The sequence below is a fragment of the Lingula anatina genome, chromosome 2 (assembly GCF_051362555.1).
Source record: "Lingula anatina isolate TDL-2025a chromosome 2, LinAna3.0, whole genome shotgun sequence".
Taxonomy (NCBI): Eukaryota; Metazoa; Brachiopoda; class Lingulata; order Lingulida; family Lingulidae; genus Lingula; species Lingula anatina.
In genome coordinates, this window is record NC_141768.1 from 13,731,139 (window position 1) to 13,753,926 (window position 22,788).

General features: G+C 35.6%; 3 protein-coding genes across 4 annotated transcripts; 2 read left to right on the forward strand and 1 right to left on the reverse strand.

The window, feature by feature from the left end:
- Positions 1-297: 297 nt before the first annotated feature.
- Positions 298-12,197, forward strand: LOC106155624 (DCN1-like protein 3). 2 transcript variants are annotated; one of them, XM_013530531.2, is made up of 3 exons: positions 298-415; positions 6,277-6,346; positions 8,282-12,197. In XM_013530531.2, exon 3 carries the CDS (start codon positions 8,471-8,473, stop codon positions 9,335-9,337), a length of 867 nt encoding a protein of 288 aa, XP_013385985.1. In that variant the 5' UTR covers positions 298-415; positions 6,277-6,346; positions 8,282-8,470; the 3' UTR covers positions 9,338-12,197. The 2 variants fall into 2 exon arrangements, with proteins under 2 accessions (XP_013385985.1, XP_013385986.1); XM_013530532.2 differs by lacking the exons at positions 298-415; positions 6,277-6,346 and adding an exon at positions 6,413-6,513.
- On the reverse strand, positions 12,163-18,884 carry LOC106155623 (uncharacterized). The gene is made up of 5 exons (XM_013530530.2): positions 18,699-18,884; positions 15,769-15,843; positions 15,388-15,504; positions 14,822-14,940; positions 12,163-14,058 (listed from the first exon to the last, which is right to left on the reverse strand). Exons 1-5 carry the CDS (start codon positions 18,753-18,755, stop codon positions 13,125-13,127), a joined length of 1,302 nt encoding a protein of 433 aa, XP_013385984.2. The 5' UTR covers positions 18,756-18,884; the 3' UTR covers positions 12,163-13,124.
- Positions 18,885-20,644: 1,760 nt separating this feature from the next.
- LOC106155592 (uncharacterized) lies at positions 20,645-22,783 on the forward strand. The gene is made up of 2 exons (XM_087003534.1): positions 20,645-20,899; positions 21,156-22,783. The coding sequence occupies exons 1-2, from the start codon at positions 20,689-20,691 to the stop codon at positions 22,601-22,603; spliced, it is 1,659 nt and encodes a 552-aa protein (XP_086859660.1). The 5' UTR covers positions 20,645-20,688; the 3' UTR covers positions 22,604-22,783.
- The last annotated feature ends 5 nt before the right edge of the window (positions 22,784-22,788 follow it).

Consider the following 22,788-nt stretch of genomic DNA (forward strand, 5'->3'; position numbering starts at 1 on the left):
AGCTGGTCAAAATTCTAACTCCAAGAGGGGAATATTAGTGTGATTTGTTTTAGAAACCGAAGGGATCCCTCTGACCCCCCCCCTCTCTAGGAATCCGCCACTGCAATGCTACAAAGGAAACTCATGTTTTTATATGAATATTTTAAATGAAGCAAACACCGCCAGGTTTCAAAATATCTTGAAGCTACTGTTTTACATTATAATAAATAAAAACTAGGAAAGTGCTGAATGATACAAAATGGTAAAGGTTTTTTGTATTTTTTTTATGGGCTTGTCTTGTTTCCTTCTGACACCTAGCGCAAGAGCGGAGGCGAACAACCATTTTGCGAGAGGAACAAAGCGAAAGGAAAACAGCTGACCAAAACACCGTCTTTTCCCGATCGAGGAAGTTACACATATGCATACAGTATACAAGGTTCGATATAAATATACCTTATTATTTTGAAAAACTTGCATAAATTTATCCTTGTTGAGGTGTAGAATTAGATTCATGTACTAGATACGCATTGGTAATGCCAGTGGTACAGTATGAAAAAAGCTGTAAGCGTAGACATGTAAACTGGAAGTATCCGAGATCGATTTCATGTCGAAATTAAAAAGGAAGGCAACAGGAAGTGTCGTTTAGTACAGGAGTTTTCAAAGTTATGTACGCATAAAAATATGCTTTAAAAGCTTGGCCAAGCATTTAAAGCATTTTTTAAAAATATTTTATGAAAGGTACAGCATACGCGTTTTAAAATGACCCCAAATCATATTTTCTTTGTGTACATATCCTTCAAAGCAACCTAATATTCCCAATTCAGATATGAGAAACTGTGTAACCTGAGAAACAAAAAAGTTGCTTTTAAATTTTTTCTCAAGGAAAAAATGATTTGGCATGACGGTCTCAGAAAGATTAGCATGCATACGTGCGTGTGTGCTATTCATACAGAATCTGAAGGGTCTCAGTTAGATTTTTAAGCCTTTCAATACACACGAAAATTGACCGTTTTGGGGTATAAGTAAGCACAGCACCTGTGCTACATTTTATGGGCACATATGGGATGAAAAAGGCCAAGATATGTTGTTACTTGGTTCAAAGTGTTAAGGGAGCATTCAGAGCCTGTTGAGCCAAATATGGCATGCACTTGAAAGCAAGCCGCATAATCCCCTAACAATAATGTAATACACCTACCCAACTACCAGGGCAGAGGTGTGGCACGGAAGGATCTAAAGTTCACGGTAGATTAGATCATGCTACCAGTTTTTAAGGTGTGTATCAGCACACGCTTCAAGGTATCAGATCAGACACTTGTACCAGGAAAGAGGGTGCCACGTCTGATACTACAAGCTGTCCTGATGCATACTTTGAAAACTGATAGCATGATCGGATCTGATCTACGGTGAATTCGGGATCCTTCTGTGCTGCGTCTGGTAGTTGGGTAGGCCTGACGTAATGGATTCCCTGCCTCCTAAGTGTCTTCCCAGCAGGGGCAGAGCAATTAAATCCCAGCATGCTTTAAAGATCTACAGACTAGTTAGGCCATGGATCACCTGGTTGCCAGTACTCCCAAAATGTGAGGGTTAGCAGTGAACTTGATGTACTTCTATCTTGGGAGTTCAATCCCCTTGTTCTTTGGGCAATTAGGTCCTCTTTCCCTATTTTTATATTGATTTTGTTAAGTAAAGGGGCCCGCACACGGTGAGCATTTGTCGCGCGCCACTTGCGCTGCGCCGTTTTCTCATCGTGTGCGGGGGTATTTTGGTGAGATTTTTGCCTCACGCGCGGCTGAGCAAAATTTCTCACGTGTTTGATTTTTTTGGTCTCTTGAGACAAATGTCTCACCGTGTGCGGGGTGCAAGCGCCGATTGCTCACGCCATGCTAACAATGCGCATGTGCCAGTAGCCGGAAACAAACAAAAATGGCAGCCCCCAGCGAAGTCAACAAAAATGTACACAGTTATAGTTAGTCTGATTGATTAACGTGGTCACCATTATCCATTACTATCAGAAAAAACAACAATATGTAATGTTTCCTTAAACACATGATCCCACAGTTCACAGTGCGTCCGCTAGGGGCAGGCCGGGAGGCATCTCTGCTGAGCAAAGAGCGCATCGTTTGCGGGGAGCTGAGGAGCACGAGCATCTGGCGCAGCGCAAGTGGCGCGCGCCGAATGCTCACCGTGTGCGGGCCCCTTAAGGAATATTGCTGAAACCTGCTCTAACATGGTGCCCCATGCCATTTCATACCATTGTATGAGAACCTCTTAACAAATTCATACAGAAGTGCATCAAAAAATGTCTGAGTAACATACATACACATGCATGCACACAAACAGTATCTGATTAACTTGCTGTTTTTAAATAGATGAGTATATATAAAATATTGCTTTTGCTGTATCCAAAGTGTGCTTTTGACACAATTTGTGAAATAATGAACATATTGTTACTGAAATGGTTTTTGGTTAGCCATAAGTCAGTTGAAAAAAAGTATGTGGGATTAGATTAATTCTTTTCTAACACTGTCACTTGTATATCTGCCATATCTCTAAACATGCAATTGTTTTCTGGGAAAACAGCATGTCATGTTGATGGTTACCATGCTTCATGTTGATGGTTGCCATGATGATTTGTATGAAAAAAACCTATAAGTTCATTGTTGTAAGCTTATAATATTGGTTTTCTTTCTTATGTTTCATTTTGAAATAAAAGGAAAGGGGACACCATTGCATGTGAATAGTTATCCCACTTTAAGTTGTGTCATTTTGTTGGTGGGTGGAACTGTAGAGCATTTGGATTTGCTTCCTATGGAGATCTGTTTAGTAATTACACAGTTTTGATAGATAGTAAAGCACAATGATAAGCCATTGATATTTTGGGAGAGCCAGTTATAAATAGTGATGCTTGGCAGGCTCATTTTCTCCGTTAATTATCCACTTTAGAAACAGTGCACTGCCAGTTCTGTGTATAACTTCAGCAATCTCCTGCTCACATAATTCCCCAACTATGTCATCAAGTGATCATATTGATGACATAGTCTTTTGAATTCATAAAGATAACTAGAACATTGCTTGTTTCCTTGTCAGAAAAGGCAGAGGATGGCCATTTTAAGCATACAGGACATGAAGTGAAAATATTAGGACTTAAATTCTTACATTGTCTTAATTCTTATTCCACTGTTATCTCCAAACAATGCCTGTGCAATCATCAGAATGACAGCTATCATGTTAGAACTGAAAAAAATCACATGGAAAATGAAGAAAGTAATGTGAGCCTGGTAATGATTATATATATTGTCACGGAAAAAAATTCTGTACAGATATTTTTGATGGATCTTTTTTGGTCCAGAAATATTTGAATTTAATCAAAGATTAGATAACAGGGCTCCCTTACTTCCACACTGGGTTATGAATAATACTGTTGTTTCCATATGATTTTTACAGATGTACCACTGTTTTTCTCCAGTCTTACAATTATCCACAAAACCCTCTGATAAATCCCCCAACACTATCGATATGTTTTGTGTTTCCCCATGTACTAATAATAGTTTTCCCCACTTTGCTACCAATGAATGGACAGATGTGACAAAACAGAAAATATATTGGTAGTGTTGTAGGATTTATCCATGTGTTGTGGGGAAAATCATAAGACTGGAAGAAAACAACAGTAAATCTGTAAAAATGGTTTGGATACAACAGGAATGTTCATCATTGTGTAGGACACCGTAGATATGGAGCAGTGGATAAGCAGGATTGGCTTCACAAATAAATTTTAGTCCAATTTTCAATATTGCGATGCAGATAGAATTAACTTATATCTTATGCTGTTTGATGTCCTGAATCTAGGACATATTTTGTTCGAGTTCAGCCTTATTTGTATACATACGGGCCCTGCATTTCAAACATGTGTTGTCTGATTCAAGATTTAAGTTAACATATTTAATGCAAGTTCTTCTTGAATATATATTTTCATTGGTGAATCTGACATAGCTAAAAAACAAAATAAAGATATGTCAATGTCACTTACTCTTTCTAAAATGTTCTAAAGTAAAAAAAGTAGTAAAGTAGTAAAATGTAGTAAAAGTAGTAAAATGTAGATTAGAAACGGATTGTCATCCCATTCTAGAAATTGTTTGCAGGCATTTATTAATTCTCTTAGGTTAGACAATTATGTTTTTGGGCAGGATTCTCTTTTTTTTCTCTAGCCTTTGGCTGACATGTGCGGTAATGGAAAAAATTTATCAGTTGTTCAGATACATAATTTTGGAATCATTAAAAAAATTCTATGTAGCATTTTGGTGCTTTTACTTTATAGAATAAAACTATTATGTTCTAATTTTAAGAATGTATTACTAAAAAAAAATACAGTATCTGTAAAATTCACAATTTTCCAGGTTGAAATGATGGAGTCATTGCTGTATTCATAAATTTCTACTAGAATGAGCCTTAACACTCTGCCAAATTTTCTTTGTAAACTTAGCTTAGAGTCATTTAAATAAGAATGTGAGCTTCATTGCTTTGCCATCGCCTCACGTCTGATCCAAGTTCAGACATATTAACACTGTATAACATACTGCTCTCTTTCCATCATGCATAGTCAACCACAGTGTCAGGCAAAATCAGCATTATTAGACCGTGTATTATTCAGTGGCCTGTAAATTTCTGGTTACAAGCTTAAATGAGACCTCCTTTTCTGGTTACAAGCTTAAATGAGACGTCCTTATGGTGAATAATTTTGCTTCAGTCATTTGTTTTACATTAGTTGTGTTGTTTTTTCTTTGTTTGGGTTTAATTTTGTACAGAAAGAAAAAATAGAAAAGGTTTCCTGTTTGAAGTGTAGATGCATTGTACTAGTTTTCAGGTGAATTTAATACAAGGCTGGAATGGTTAAAATACAGATATGTCTCATACAAGACGTTATTTCCTAACTCTATATGACTAACTTTTTAATTTGATAAAGGGTTATTTATTAAGTACTCCCAATTCTCCCTGTGCCTGGTGCCATACCCTCATGTGAACATGAAAACAGAGAGAGAGAGAGAGAGAGAGAGAGAGAGAGAGGAATATTAAAGAATTTGGAGAAGTTCATTAAACGAGTGACTGCTATGTTGTAGTACATAAACTATTTAACATTGGCCGTGGTTGGTGACACAATGAAATTAGTAATATGTAAACCCATTTATGTAACAGACCACATGAATACTGAATTCCTCATTGATCCAACACCAGAACCAATCAATGAACATGTGCACTTGTACCATTGATCCTATATTCTAGGATATCCTGTTAAATTAAGATAAGAACTACAGATTTAAAATCAGTGTCTTCTAATTGCTTTGTGAAATGATCCCATGCTATACCACCTGTTATAGAAATAGGTAAAGATAATAGGGATATTATCGACTTTCCTTTTTTCCATGGTAAGGGGGGAAAAAACCTGTTTCACACATCTTGAAAGAAATTTAAGTATTCAAAGTAACCATAAAAACAGAAGTAGGAACAATAGTAGCATATTTTACTTATAGTTTAGGCATGGTTGTTTATGATCTTATCCTCTTTTTTTTTTCTGGTAAGACTTAGGTGTTCATTTTCTGCCTTATTACTCCTACACAGGTTGGCCAATCCAGCTTGGGATGGTAATATACCTCAAGCTGACATGTATAATACTCTTATCTAATTCCTGGTTAACAGGTAAGGTTATTATATTGCACAGCATGGCCTCCTGGTAAGTGGAGTAATGTTATAGCTTTTCTTTCTGAGAAATGTCAATATATCTGTCAGATCTCAAATTCCAAGAATTGTGGAAGCATTCTGTTGTTCATTTGAGGCATTGTATAGATTTAGCAATATATATACTTGACAGGATGTGCTAAGCAAAAAATTAGAAGGTGACACAAGGTATGACTTCTTACATCTTTCCTTTTGAAATGAATCTCTTCCTTATAGATACTATATCGCACTACTTTGTTGGTGGTATAAAGACAGATTTTATATCCATCAAATTACAAGGAAGATAAATGTCTTGTGACAGTAAAGACCACAGCTTGGCTATTCTTCTTTGTTTAAAGTCATTACCATGGGGCAAGTCATTATCATAATTTAGTGGTTGCATTTACATGTACAAGTAGCAAAGAGCTGTGTCACACAACAATGTCAGCCATGCTCTCTCATCTGATGGATAGCCAAAGCTGGCTTCTATGACAGATGGGAAAGGCAGCACTGAGTAGGATGATACAGGGATTAATATGATTATATCTTAGTGTGAATTGAATTTTCTCTTGGTTTCTGTTCTTCCAGGGATTGAATGGCCAAGCTGTCTCTCCTGTGTAATGGTGAAGTCAAACTGGTGTGAGTCACCAATGTAAAGGTAGGTTAAAACAGTCTTCCTTGTTTTCATGTGTGAATATTATCACCTGAACTGAAGTGTAACATACATCAGATGCAGATATTAACACTTATTCAGTACCAATGGGCTAGTGCCAGGTAGACTTCTACATTTTACAATTTTCGTGTTGATTTTGTGACCTAGTACTGGTAAGTGTATTATTAGGTAATTTTGTCATATGGAGTTATCATTTGCCTTTCTATTTTTCAGTCTTTCTTTTGATTATTTTTATTTCTTTATTAGTACCACCCGTGTCAGGTCTGGCGGTACTCATGGTTTTAATCCCAACCTGTCTCTTGTCAAAATTTTTGAAAATTAATACCAAATATCTCCCAAACTGAAGGAAATATGAGAAAAAATTACCATAGAAGTCTGACCAAAAAACACGTGGAGATTTCAAATATGACCTTGGATTTGACCTTTGACCTATATTTTAAGGTCAAATGGGCCAAAATTTTGTAAGAATTAAAAGTTATGTAAAAAAATATTTATTTGTTCTGATTTTCAGCTGCACTTTGGGTCTCCATTCATATTCGTGAGTTTGGGATCAGTTATTGCATTTTCATGGAAGAAGCAGCCATTAGAGAAACTGAAAACTGAAAACTTTCTTTATTATGGAACCATAAAAGCTAGATACCTTTTGTTCATTGCATTTTGTAGAGCTTGACAAGTGCAAGCTGGGAAGTGTTTTTTTTTTTTTTGTCTCCATACAGTTTAGGGATTGCACTTTTTGAATAAAGTACAATGTTGCAAAGCTCCATAGTGAAGATTTTAAAAAATAAAACGTGAAATACTCCAAAATTAGCAGATAAAAGTCCATTGTTGCTCTTGATCTAGAGTAGAAAATCATATATTGGCAATACTTATAATGTGACTTTATATTTGACATTTGACCTACTTTTCATTATATAATGCACATTGCAAATTTTCTAGCTCTTATATCTCCAAAACTGGGAAAGATACACCTGTAGGTGCTATTGAACTTGAATAGGAAATCGTATACTGGGAATCCTAATGTGACCATGAATTTGACCTGTAACCTACTTTTTGCTATGAAATGTTCTTTGCATTTTTTTCTAGCCCTTAATTGTATCTCCAAAACTAGCAGATATATGCCCAAAGACACTATTAAACTTCAATAACAAACATTTATTAGAAACTTTATATAGCCTTAAATTTGACCTTTGCCCTACTTTAAAATGCACTTCGCATATTAACCAGCCACTGTTTCTTCACAACTAAAACAGTCTACATCCATAGCTATCATTGGACTTGAATGAGTTTAATCTCACTTGTGGTACAATATCTGGCAGCAATATCTCAGTTCCCCTAGTTCCCCTGCTCAGTTCCCCTGCTCAGTTCCCTTAGTTTCATTTTGTCATTGCTGTTGTTTCTAATCCCTATTTGTATTATAGGTCAATATATTGAGATACGATGTTGATTCATTATTGTAATTTTTACACAGGTAATATGGATGTAATGGCAGTGCTTTGATATACTTTCATGAACACACATACATACACATTTCAACAACACCTGGATTGCATACCTGTTATAACATGAAAGAGGTCATCCATCATCCATATACCTAAGAAATTTCCAGTGTGTTTTTCTTATTATTAACTTCCCTTGGTATTTTACTGATTTATATTTCTTTGTTTCCACAAAAACTCTTCATTATTTGCCAGTTACCAGGTTTATTGTCCTTTTCTTCGATACATGGTGACTCATACATAGATGCTCAGTACATTTTCAAGGTGATTTTGTAAGTATCAGAGCTGAGGCCAACAAACAGTGATATTTTGTTATTTTGTTGATGTTGTTTGAGATGTTCATGTATATGTGGCAGTATTATGATTTCTGTGTGCAACATTGATATATTTGTTTATTTATTTATTTTTTTAATTTTTTTTTAAGAGCAACAAGGAAATCTGACAGATAGCTTGGTATCGGCATTTAAAGACAACCTTTACTGCATTGAGACTGGATTCAGCTTTTAACTGTACTAAACTGAACTGGAGTGAAGAAACTCGGAATTGACACAGCAGAAGCACAGGTGGTAATCGTCTGTAAGTCCGTTAAGAACCCTGGTGTTCTGTATTCACTATGGGTCAATGTCTTTCTGGCAAGGAGGACTCTTCAAATCCTACAAGAGACAGAGAGACACATCTACAGAGGGAATTAGTGACTACAAAGACTAATTCTGCACAAAACTCCAGTAGACAACAGTCAGAAATGTCCATCCATTCTTCAGGAAGCTCTCAACAACTCTCAGGAAGCAAAGTGTTTGCTTCTTATCCTAGGTTGCCCCCAATTCGCAAATCTCAAAACAATAATGACACTAAGAGGCTCTCATTAGAGTGCTCAGATGGAAAAATCAATGCCTTATTTGATCAATATAGAAATGAACCTGAAGCTATGACAGAGGATGGCATATTGAAGTTTTGTGACGACCTAGGGTTGAAACCTGAGGACTTTTCTGTGTTGCTCTTTGCTTGGAAGTGCAATGCTGAAATGATGGGACGATTCTCACGCAGTGAGTTTGTCTCTGGCTGCAAGAGTATGCGTGTGGACAGTGTCAAAGGAATACAAGGAAAGCTCCCTCACTTACTTAATGAAGTTCAAAACAAACAGTCATTTAAGGAGCTCTATCGCTGGGCCTACAAGTTCACTTTGACTGTTGAACCAGGGCAAAGAACTCTCTCTACAGAAGTAGCCATTCAGATGTGGAAAATTGTTTTTACTCAAAATGCACCCCCATTACTTGAGCCTTGGCTACATTTCCTGGAAAAACATGAGGGTATACGTGGCATCCCACGAGACACCTGGGACATGTTTTTACACTTCACAGAGCAAGTAGGCAGTGACCTGAGCAACTATGACGAGTCTGAAGCTTGGCCTAGCTTGCTTGATGACTTTGTGGAATATGAAAATGATCTCCAAAATCAAAATGTTGTTGCCAGTCTCACTTAGTATTGGCCCAATCAAAATGAGTCTACTTAAATGATATTGCTTATATTAGCAAGCAAGGTTTCTGATTATGATTTCCATGTTGTTGAGGCTCTAGTCACATAAATGAGGGGGGGGGGGGGGGGGGGGTTAAAAAATACATATCTATGATAGAAATATATAATTCTGTAGTTTGGTTACAGATCTTTATCATGTTAGATATGAGTAAGCATTTTAATGTATCGCTTGTCTATTTTGTTGCACATGTAGGTAGCTTTTGTAATCAGAATCATGATCATATTAATAACAAGATTGTTTAAGTGGGATGTTTCCAAGCCTTTCTTTTTGCATATACCAGGACAGATAGGGATCTGTCAATATTATTTAACAAAACTGTGTGAAATGTATGGAGATAAGCTGGTAAGTAATTGGCCATTGGTGGAACATTAACAATATGTCCAAATAGGATCAAATAGAAGCAGCCAGACATGAGGTCAAAACCCCAACATATGTGTTGGCTCTGTTGGTAAAGCTAGAATGAGGATTTTCACTGATAGACTACCTATTGAAGTTAATAACTATGTCATTATAATGATTTCAGAATGTGTACTGGGTGCCTTTTTTATCAGGGCTATTGTTTTTCTTCATGATGGTATTCGGAGCCAGTTGTTTTCAAGTGAGGCTTTTGTATGGCTCTTTTTTAGTGTTGTGAAATATGTGTTGTCATACCTTGTGGGTGTAACTGTATCAGTTGGAGTTTTTAGCGGTAGCATATTCATGTATAAATGGGGCAATACATTGTCAGGCTATGAGTTGGAAACAGACTGCCTTGTCTGAAGTGCTAGACAAAATTCTATTTCATTTATAATTAGTTTTAGATCAGCAGCATCTACAAAGAAATAAACAATGAACAAAATATACAAAGTATGTCTATTTGCCTTGATTTACAGCAGAACTGTCAATAATTCTGAATGTAAATGATCTCAGTTATTCTATTTTATGTTAATGAAAGATTTGCTGCCTCTTTGTACATTTGCTTTTGTGATTAAAAGAAAAAACGAGGCAGGTTAACATTTTAGAAAAAGCCAGTTTTAGCTGTAATGCATCTGATTATTCACAGCATATACCTTCATTAATAGGCATAAGGTTTTTACCCTGAGGAAGAAGTACTAAATGTCTTGGAAATACTCATATCACATGATCTATATTATTGGCTGTGATAATCTGTGTCTGTTCATATAGCACAGATACATTTTGACAATCAGTTTTATCTCATTAGATATAATGTGAGTTGAGTGAAAATGTTATCATGCATTACTATTTATTTCGAGAAGCAGTAAATCTGATGCCTAATAATCAGTAATATGTTATGATTGAAAATGATGCAGCATGTGCTATAGTTTTCCAGTTTTGCCACAGGATTTTGATATGCCAGTATTTTTGTTTTAGATTTTCAGTAAACAAAAGTCAGAAAGTACATTTTTAACTTTCTGTTAAATGATAAGTGAAGCTCATTTAGGATAAAGTTTATTTCAACCAGTTGTCTGTAAGGATTTCTTTGTGAACATGTCGTCAGTGCAATATGTTTGTATAATGAGCTTTGTATGAACAGACCATAGCGCACCACTTGCTGTTTAATAAACAGGTGCTTTTTGCGAGATAAAAAAATTAATGTAACATATTCATTGTACTGTAATGCATTCATTTCAAAAAAGTAAAATTAAAGTAAAATTGATTGTGTGTATAACTCTGGTATATTTATATATTTGTATACACATACATATATATATATATGGGCTTAATTTTAATGATCAGTTTACTTTATATCAGTGTACCATGAAAATCTGACTCCCCTAAAAGGCGACTCCCCAGTCAGAATTTTATTATGAAAAGTCGACTCCCCTAATGAAATTTTGACTCCCCCACAAAACTTCATATATCTTATTTTATTTTGGTATGACTTTTGAGTTGTACTATGCATGATGGAGGATACATTGCCACTTTTTGTTAGTTTGCAGGTGAAAATGCTTATGAGAAAATAAGAAAATTAAAAATGTGTATTTTATCACCCAATGACCCCCGTATGAAATGCTATTTATTTGATATTTTAAAAATTATCAATTTTCCCCAAAAGCTTCCCCCCAAACTTTCAAATACTAACAAAATATACATCACAATGCAAACTATGTGGAAAATAATGGAATGGTGACTAAATATAAAATAGGGCCTTTTCTTCATGCCAAATTCTATGGGTATGAAAATGAAGATTTTTTGTGATTATTTTTTTTTTCATTTTTCCACCCTATATTTTACCATCAAATTTTCAAATATTTTCATTGTATTTCCATAAAATAAACTAAAGGAAAGATGTTGAAATGATCACCAAATATCAAATAAATAGCTAAGAAATAGCTTTTTTATAGGGGAGTCTTTGGGTGGTAAAATACATATTTTTATTTTCCCTTGAGAATTTTCACTAACAAGAAGTGCCAATGTATCCTCCATTATGCATACTACAAGATAAAAGTCATATTCTCAAATAAAATAAGATAAAGTTTTGTGTGTGGGGGGGGGGTGTCAAAATTTCATGGGCGAGTTGGATTTTCATTACGAAATTTTGACTCTGGGAGTCAGATTTTCATGTTACACTGGTTCAAAGACTGCTAAACTAGTTTTCAGTATTTAGACATTTAATATAATCTAGCAGGCTTTCAACAATGTTTTTGATCAGAATACATAATATAAAAAATTCTCCATCTTTGGTTATTTGATTAGTCTAAAAGTAAATTTGAAAATTGAACCAGGCACAATGAATATACGAAAATGATTTATATTATTAAAATTTTGAATAAAAAGTGTAATAAAACTTTTATTTCAAATCAAATACTCATTTGTTAGTGTCACATTGTTTAACACTTTTCATGGAAGAAGTGCCAGTTTGAATGAAATCTTAAAAAATGCATCAAATCAATGATTCAGGCTTCTTCACTCTTTCTAAGAATCAAAGAAGTTTGGTAAATTTCTAAAAGTTTACTTTTAAAACTCCAACAGTTCTGATTTCAGACCAGTATTTCTGGAATGGATTTTCTGTTTGAAAAAAAATGTTTCAAATATAAAGTGCATACTGGCAAGATTTGAAATTGGAGTTCATAACATAAAAACACAATATCCAGCACACACACACATACGTGTATGAAATGACTAATTATCAGTTGTCAGAAGGTGGAATACATGTTGGCAAGCAAAAGGGTCAACCATCTCTACTTAATACAAGTAAAGAATGTCAAAATTATGCACAAATAGAAATGTAACAATCTGGATACTGTAGAAGTTCAAAGACTCACTATGGCAATGAAATGCATTTTTAAACTGATTAATATACAAAGAAATCTGTGATAACAATATAAACAGTGAAGAGCCATGGTTACAAAATGCTGAAAGGTGAGACAAAGAATAGAAAGATATTTGTCATATTCATTTACAGTTTTACAATCTGGGCAATATAAATGTATCTGCACAATGAAATCTAAAATGCATCTTTATACAATATAAATGCAACAATTGCTGAACAGCCACCCCTTTCAGTATTCTATACTGCAGATAACAAAAATGACAAAGGGGGCAGAAAAAAGTAATAATAACAACAACAGAACAAGTGTAATGAAAAAAGAACAAATGAAAAAGAATCAAAAAGCTCAAAATGTAATTAAGATGGTGGTAAATGCATATTCCTCCCATAACCAACTACAATAAAACAAAATTGTTTTTACATCTTCATGGGGAAAAAGTTTGAATAATACACAAGTACAAATCAAGGAGCAAGCTGCTCATCTTCCTCATCACTGAGAGAATTTCTCATTTTCTGAACTGAAACACCTCCTTTCTCACTCTTCCTAAGTGACACTGAACCTTCAGATTTCTTGAAGTTGTTTTGCAGATAGTATGACAACTCTTTAAAAGACTCAGCATATTCAACGATTGGATGTGGATCTTCTGGAATGGGTGGAAAGTCAAAATTCATCCATTTAAACTCATCTGATGATTCCTGTTTCTGTAGCTTTTGTTGCTTCTTATTGCTAACCTCCTGCACTGCATCATTCCCTGTGTCGTTCACCATACTGTTAATCTGTGCAGTGCTCTCAGCATCCTTATTCACTGTCTGTGGACTTTCACTGACTGATTCACCAGTCATTTTCTTGTTTACTTTGGCATATGGAGGCGTTTCTTTTGGAATGTCTTCATCAGTGGCTGGACTGGGGATTACTGGGTCTTCACAAGTAGCATACAGTTCTTCTTCTTCCTCCTCTTGTTTGTGTTGTTGACTAACTTCCTGCTTCTTCTCAGCAAGTTCCCCAATGGATTCATAAGCACCAACTATTTCATAAGCCCCAGCAGATAAATCTTCTCCATTACCCTTCTTCATCTTTGTCCTTGTGGATGATTCTTCCACTTGATAGTATTCACCCTCTGCAGACAACAATGCCGGGGCTGGACTAACCGGCGGGGCTGGACTGACCGGCCCGGGAGATTTTAAAGATTTTGTCCTCTGCTTTGGAACAGGTGGGGCAACACCTGGGGAATGTGAAGTGATGACAGGTGGACTTTTGGGCGTTTCTGTATTTCTGTCACTTGTAGCAGAAGAATTGTTACTGTCGTTAAATACTTCGTAGTCACTGGTGGCCGAATTAGGAACTGTTTCATAAGAATCTGGAGGTTGCTCATTCTCATCATCACTTATCTCGGAACTATAAAATCATAACAAAATATGTTATAGAACCAAATATGCATTGTATTAAAGATCAAACAGATATGCTGATGCTCTGATGCAACTCCTGCAATTCTTCATAACCTTTATTTGAAATGTCAGTGGGACTGTGTCATTTTCTCTCATTTATAAAAATTTCAAAAAAGTTACACATTCTATTCAGAAAATTATGAGATTGACTTAATAAGTAAAATGTTCGAAGTGCTTCATAAACAATCTATATCAGTATGTTATCTTGCTATTTTTGGAAAAGACTTTCAGAAATTTGCATATAAAGCCACCCAAAATGTGAGCTTCATATAGCAAGCCTAAAGCTTCTTTCTTTTTGTAAGTGTCACTCCCTGTACAGATTCGACTCAGTTGATCAATGAATAGTAACCACAAGTCAAGGCCTAGTAGCACCAGGTAACAACAAAAGACATGTAAAGCTGATGTACAAAATTTTCTCTAATCTAAGACCAATCAAAGATTTGGTTTTTTAGGCAAATTGTTAAACAGAAAAAGGGTTGCTGAACTTTTGAGCATCAGCATATACAGAATTCTCAGTATACTATATGGCTGCTCCAATTTCCTTTACTGAATGAAATGTAAAATTGTCGAAGTGTGTGACAGTGAAGTTTTTGGCTAAAAATTATACAATTTTAGCATAGAGTTTTACAATAAATCTACTTCTCATACATGGCCCAATATATCTAAAAACATTGCAGTTTACAAAAACTTGTGAACCAAATAAAAATACTTACAATGATGGTTGTGGCTCCAAATGAGCTTGACTAAGGCGTACACTGTTACGTCTTTCATACTGCATAGCTTGCTGAAGTTTTTTCACCCAAACATCACATGCCTTTGCTGTGTCTGCAGACTAGTGATTAAAACATAGTAATTAACTACTGGGTATGTTAGTAGAGATTTTAGATAAATAAATAAAGAAATTTAAATAACATATTATCTCTCACTTTTAAGTTAAAAAAGTCAAACACAGACTTCTTTGGTAGCTGTAGTTTTTCTGAACTGACTTTCAATTATATTATTCATGTTATTTTATTCTGATGTGTCTTTTGACATTCTATTGCATTTACAATTTAAATGTGAAATTTAAACCTTTTGGTTATAATTACAAATGAATCATCATCACTGATGATATGCACATAAACATGTTTACAAGGGCAAGACATACTGGCTATACAACACTCAGGCACAAGTTTTTAATACTATGTACAGTAGTGTAGATATCATGTATACAGCTGTTATTGTAAACAGAGCATCATTATACTTGTATACAGAACATTATGATATTGCTATAACATACCAGCAAGTGCATCCTGTTTTTTGTAACAATTTCAAAAGCATGCCCATGGTGTACTTGGAAGCACCTCCTCACAGACTGTGCTCTACACACATCAATAAGACCAGCATGTGCATCATTCTGTACAAGAATAAAATTAGTTCAAAATATATTTTAGATGTTCTTAAAGTCATTTAAGTCACAACATGTGCCAATGCACTCAATACCTCTTTATTCTTATTTCAAAAAGTTTTTTTACAGTTGAATGAAATTTTAGACATCTGCATCTCTCTTCAAAACATGGATATTTAAATACTAAAATCATTTTAGTTTCAATTTTTCAATGAATCTAACTAAAGTCTTCTGCAAGACAACTTCTAGAAAATATAGATCCTTATTACTTACCCTGTTTTGTGGATCTTTGTAATAGTGCAGTTTATCTCTCCTCAGAACAAACCAATACTTTTTCCAGGAAAATTTCTGTAAAAAAGTACTTGTTGCATTTTCATAGAATCGATATTAATCAATTGTATTCAACTTCCATGCTAGATAGCATAACTACCAATGCAAATAACAGAAAGTATGAGTTACCTTTTGATTTTAATGTGTGATATTAAAACCAATTATTAAAACTTTTAAAACTATATTGAAGAAATTCCACATGTACATTTTAACCTCTCTTTGTTAACAGCTCAGTTGACCTCTGACCAGCAGCCCTGGGCCCCGTAACTCGACCGAGTGCAAGTGTCTCGATTCCATAACTCGCCCATACTTGCCCCATATAAAACATTGTAGCCTCTATGTGATATCGCTATTCGCAATACACAATGCTTTTGAGTAACAGAGCCGTGTTTCATTTTAGCAACACGGCTGTTTCACAATCAGGGTGAACAATTAAATGTGGTTAATGTTACAAGTGTCTGATAAATTAGCAATATATGATTAGAGATTGCTGATAGACTGATATCAAAGACACTGTTCATAGGAGTAAAATAAAAAAAGAATTATGATAATTAGACTACAATTTACAAAAATATAGCCAATTATGTGTTCAAAAAGTACCTATTTTTAGCTGTTACGATGGGTCATTTGCAATTAAGGACATAAATATGATGCACTAGCTCTTTATGTCAATGATTTATGGTGAATATGATACTGGTATATAATTCCCACAACAAATGTCTTCTCTTCTAGCAGGTTCTTCCAAAGAAATGTTCTGAGAAAAAATTTATTTTAACCATTTTGCTGAAACAGGCTTTTGTACACATTTTACTTATTTTTGTTAATGCAATGAAAAACATATTTTGATAAGGCCAAATATTACTTTGAAATCACCTACGTGATGATAAGATGAATTTACCATGTTATGACTTAAACATAATAAAGGAGTTGTGCATATGTGACCATTATTAATAATGCTATGGTATTTATAATCATGAGCCCCTTGGTGTCTCCTAATTTTTGTAGTGTCCGTACCCTCCCCCCCCCCCCCCCCCCCCCCACATCTGTTTTATTTAGGAATCACAGGATATTCTGTCTGATTTTATTATTTTATGTATGTCCACACTGACATTTATTTTTCAGGAAAAAAATAGCACATTACCTCTTATTATGAAACAATATGCAAGAATTTGGTGCCAAATGTAGTGTCTGTACCCCTACTATAGTGTCCGAACCCCCAAGTTATACATTAACAATTGGATAACTGGCTAAAAAAAAATAATAATAATATCAGTAAAGATGCTACTCTTTGCATTCAAAATGAACAATATTGCTTCCAATATATTGCCAAATATAGCTAATTGCAAAATAAAAAATTGTATATGGATTACTATTCTATGGATTAATATATATGATATATTTTGAGAGGGTACAGACACTACCATACATGCATAATTAACAGAGGTATATTTATAATACTCTCAGTGGATGAAGTATCAAACATGGATGACAATGAACAAAAGCCAAAATAGGAAAAGAAAAGGGAAACCTGAAATTTTTACTGTCAGCAAAAATAATTTGAAAAAAAAAAAAAAACGTCAAAGAGCTAATAGTCATGCTGAAGCACGTAAGGAAGATGTTGAATGCACGTAACATAGCAGAGAAGCAAAAAAAAAAATGAAGAATCAACCAAGGCTGGCCCAGCAAGAAAGACTATAGAAGAGAGAAGAAATTAGGGCATACCGACAGAGAGTCAAGGAGAAGCAGAAACCCAACAATCCTGAAAACAGTAGAGCAAGAGGTGCAAATTAACTAGAGATGAAAAAGAACAGACTCGAAAAGCAAGAATAAAGACTGAAACAAAAATAAATAAATAAATAAATAAATAAATAAATAAATAAATAAATAAATAAATAAATAAATAAATAAATAAAAAGACCAAGCAACAGAAAGAAAAAGTTTAAAGTCTGGTGAATGAAAGTAAAACTGCATGACATACAACCAAGTGCCAGCATCCACTGAAAAAGGTGCTGTGGTGTTTCTCCAAAAAACATTTTGATTAATACATGTACTTGTATCTTTTTGGATAAAGTACTGTTGTTATATCTTTATATTGATATTTTTAGAATGTTGGCAAAAATAACTGGTAAACAATATGATATTTCAGTTAAAAAAGCATCAGTTACTTGAATGCGTAGTGTCTGTACCCCCAAATCATAGCCTAAGAGGCGGTCTGTTAATTTGAACGTAACACAAAAAATATTTAATATTGTGTTCTAAAAATGTTGGATGTCATAGTTAAGATGTTATTCTTTTTATCTGTTACAAAATTGAACAAATGCATCAAAGTTCATTTTTCTCTCAATGTGACCCCTATTTTGTACCCCTGATTGTGAAACAGCAGTTCTAACAGGTAACAATTAACGGTCCTTTCTGTTGTGGTCAAACCACGTGCTTAGTTTGCAATGCAATCGTAGTTGTTCTGTCCAGGGACATTTTTTTTCTTGCAGACAGAACATCTTTGGGGGAAGCCCCTGAGAAAATACAGGCGCTCTGCGCCGTTCATGCTTGTTTAGAGTTAAGAGTTAGAGGTGGATAGTGTAAGACGGAGCAGTTGGTCAAGCGAAAAAGCAGTTAGCTGTTACTGTGTGGGCTATCAGCCAGAGGGCAGAGCTCTTTTACCTGATACTTAGATGTGTTGAGTCGAAATAAAGATTATAAAAAAGAACCCTGTTTTGTTCGTGGCAGCAAATTTAGTTTTAAAAGAAAAAGTACCTTATAGGTTACAATATGCATAAGTTACTGCTGTTGAGTGTTGTACTAGCATATTATACGTAGCACAAGCAGAGCTTCATAATCAATAACAATAACATGAAAACTATGAAATCTCTCACCAATTTCCCCTGTTTTTCTAAATAACCTTCTTCGTGTAGATCATCACCAAATTCCATCTTTTTTTCGAGACTGAATCGACCACTCGAGTGACTATTAACCCTGGAAATAACACTTCCGTGTTGCTTTACTTCCGCAATCTATTTCTTGTTTCTTTTTAATAGATGGCGGGTATAACAAGAGGCTCTTTCAGATATTTTGATAAGGAGAGACAAGCCCCATTCAGTGTGCAAGTTTAATGATCTCAAACATAGCGTCTTTCTCAAAAACAAATACTCATTCACTACACGTATATATAGACTAAGAGTTTCTTGGCAAAAGCGTTTGCGCAGAGCTTTCGATTAATAGTATTACCACAGAAAATTGTGCTAGAGAAGATAGCCTAGGCGCGTATGTATTTCCAAGGATTATGTCACATCTTGATTGTGTTTATTTCCAAGTGGTCAGGTAATACCTTCCACTTGGTTGTATCCATTTGCATAAATATCATGTAGGAGTAAGCTCCTGTATTTATTTATCATCCCATGCCCTTAATTATTTCTTTTTTTTTTTTTATTAAATTTAATCTACATATGTTTAAATTGAAATATAGCCTACTTATAGAGGTGACCTTATCCTGAGGTTTTTATAAACGATACAGCATGTATAAACTCTGGAATTACCAGAAGAGAAACACGCAGAGAAATTGTGTTATCTGAGTCGCGTAATTTCGATAAACTTCAACGTGAAGATCAAAAAGGTGTTATCTGATAGGCCCGAAGTGTGGTGGATGTTTGAGGAAATTTTTATGTTCTGTAATGGCGTTGTTTTGATGGATTTCACCAAACTTCCCCGCCAGTTTTCTCTGAGCAACACGCACTACGTGATTTTGGATTTTGGGTAGACTTAAGATTATTGCATTTGAGGACTCGCCTGTTTCACTACTTAGATGAAAGGCAATATCTAATGGATCAACTGAGATCGTCATCCCGGGGAGTAAAGCAACACTGGCTTTTGTATAACATAAATTGAAAATAGACACCCTTCTGTGTGGACAGTAAGCTTGAATTCTATTTTATTACACCACTGAAGGACGCGACATGCAGGCTGTCATTACAACAGCTTCACTTTTCTTCACTGCGTTGGGTTTGGCTACGGGATTCCACGGAAAAAGAAACTTTTTTGTCGTAGCCGTCGCCTCCCAAGAAATACTTTATGGAAAGCAGGGTATACTAAATGTAACGTACAGTAACTTATTTATAGATCTCAACATGACAGTAGTACTCACGAAGAAAGATGTCATAAAAGTAAGTGCCGAAAGTATCAGCCTCGGCCAAACGGGACAAATAGCTGGCCTATATAACAACAGCAACGAAACAATTTCAGCAACACTGAAATTGTACCGCAGAAGTTTTGATCTTTCTTTTACGGCAACTGAAATTGGAAGAACATTACTAAAATTGCGTTTTACAACAGTAAACGGGAGTAAGGTTCACCCATTCGTATCACCCTCGGATTGCAACATCACAGTTGTGAGAGAGAGGACGCTTGTTCAAGACATTTTGTTTTGGATACAAAAAGCTTTGCTGGCGTTGCTCACGTTTCTGATGGGTTGCATTGTCCAGTGGGACTGTGTGAAAGAACTACTTCGCAGACCTATTGATATTGGCATTGGAGTTTTTTGCCAATGCGTCTACATGCCAGTGGTAAGCGAGCTTTTGTTTATCTTTAATGAATACGTTTCCTTAAGCTTGTTTTCGACGAGGGGCGCTACACTGTAAAACGCTACTGCATAGGAGAATCATGGCAATATAAGCCGTACCAAAATGCTTCGTGATCAACTTTCAAGTAAAATATAAAGATGTAACAATTTTGTGTCATAGGAATGTTAAATCACATTTTTATTGCAAAATTTTCTGCTTAAAAATTTCAATATCAAAGGTTTTACAGTAGTGGTGTCTTATTTTCCCAATAAGAACATGAAATGGTATTGAAACCAAACTATGAGACGTGATGCATTATATATTTGGTACTGCGATTCGTGTTTTGCAGTTTGCTTTCGCCTTTATGAATGTGTTCCTGCTGCCCCTTGACTGGAGCCAAGGCCTACTTCTTTATGGCCTGTCCCCTGGGGGCGTTCTAGTTAACGTGGCCAGTTTGCTTCAAGACACGATTGTGGAGCTCAGTGTCATTTTGATTATCATCAATACGCTGTTGACGTTTGGTAAGATCAAAGATGCCAGTTTTCCTGCTCACGAGAAACCTGACTAATATCAATCCATTTTCTAAGAAGTCTTTTTAATCAAAATATATTCAAGACACATTCATGTATTCTTTTTGTCATTATTTGCGAAATTAGTTCATATTCTTATATTAGAATTGAAAAGATGTGCAGATAAAAAATCTTCATTAATTCTATAGTAATAAATGTTAAATAATCCAAAAACATTTCATAAATATGAATGACAATTCTCTTCCAGGCACACTGCCATTGTTGGTGTTTATATTCAAAGACTACCTTGGAGGCGACATCACGTACGCCAACCTCTCCTTTACTTTCTTGCTGCTACCCTTGGTGCTAGTTACCATTCCTTTAGTCCTAGGGGGACTCTTACAGCATGGACGTCCAGCGGTACGGCAAAGGGTTCTAAAAGCACTTAACCCCATAAGTTTGACCGTCTGTGTGATAATAATAGGATTCCAAGTTTATGACAATTTGTACATTTTCCGTTTTCTGAGTTGGAAATTATTTGGATGTGCTGTATTGATGTTGGTAAGCGGTGCGCTGGCAGGCGGGCTGACGGGGTGGGTGTGTCAAAGAAAATTCTTACAGGTTAAAACGGTCGCTATTGCGACTGCTATGCAGGACGGTGCTCTCGCCAAAGCGCTCCTAGGTGGGTCTCTGCCTCAGCCCGATGCAGATTTGGCAGCGGTTATTCCCGCATTTGCTTCACTGATTACTTTAGTGATAATGCTGGTAGCTTACGTCGTACATGTTCTTTTGATAAAATACCGACCTTACTACTTGCTTCATGATTTAAACAGAGCAAGAGCGTCGGCCTATAAACTATCGACAGATGGATCCGAGGTGCAAGAAATGTTGGGCTCGGGTGATATAATTCTCCAGGAACAACCTCTTGAGAGAAACAACAGTAAACAAACTAACAAAATCCCAATTGACAATGAAGGTAAACGTCTGGAAAAGATAGTTAATATCAAAGCGGAAAAGATCAACAACACGGAAATCGAAGTGGACAAGATCCAAAATTGTCTCCGCACAGGGAGTGAGAAGTCGAAAAATGGAGACGGAAAATCAGTTAATTTTATCGAGGATAGGCACGAAAGTTTCAGTAAAAGACAAAACACTGAAGAAGCTCACAAAAGGCCCCCAGGAAAAGGTGACCCTGATGAAGGATATACCCCCGAAGTGACTGCAAAAGATTGTGAAACAAATCATGAAAGGGGTATGGTCGATAAAGAACAACTACCAACCATCGAAATAATAGTCAGGGACACCGATTTAAGTATTTCAAATCTACCAGACATTTTGGCCTCACAAGAAAAGGGGTCGTTTAATCTTGATAACGATGTTAATACAACGCACGGAGTGAATTTTCCTTTGGGTTTTAATAATGAACCAACTGAAAAAAGTAACTTAAATCAGGAGTCGGACAGTGAAACGCAGTCCAGCACAAGCATGGGATGCACCGTGCTTAGAGAGCCTATTCTAACAGACGACCAAACTGTAGGTATGGGCTGTGGGGACATCCAGTCAGAGACAAACAGACACAACGAAGATAAAGACATCACAACAAACAGTCCTGTTCACCAAAGAACTCAATCCGTCGAGCTACAACGTTTAGGTGAACAATCAGAGTGCACTGTAAGTTTAGGAGGAGCAGAACCCGAATGTAATACCTACTTGTAAGTAATAAGAAACAATGCCGAGGGGTGGATGGATTACAGGTAAAGGACATGACAGGATTTTCTTAGGTGCGGCAAATCACTTTTTTAGGGACAAAAACATATGCTGGTAATGATAGCGCATACGACGGATAGAGCCGCACGTCGTATTTCTCCCACATTTAAATAGCGATGCGATTTTCAATTTTT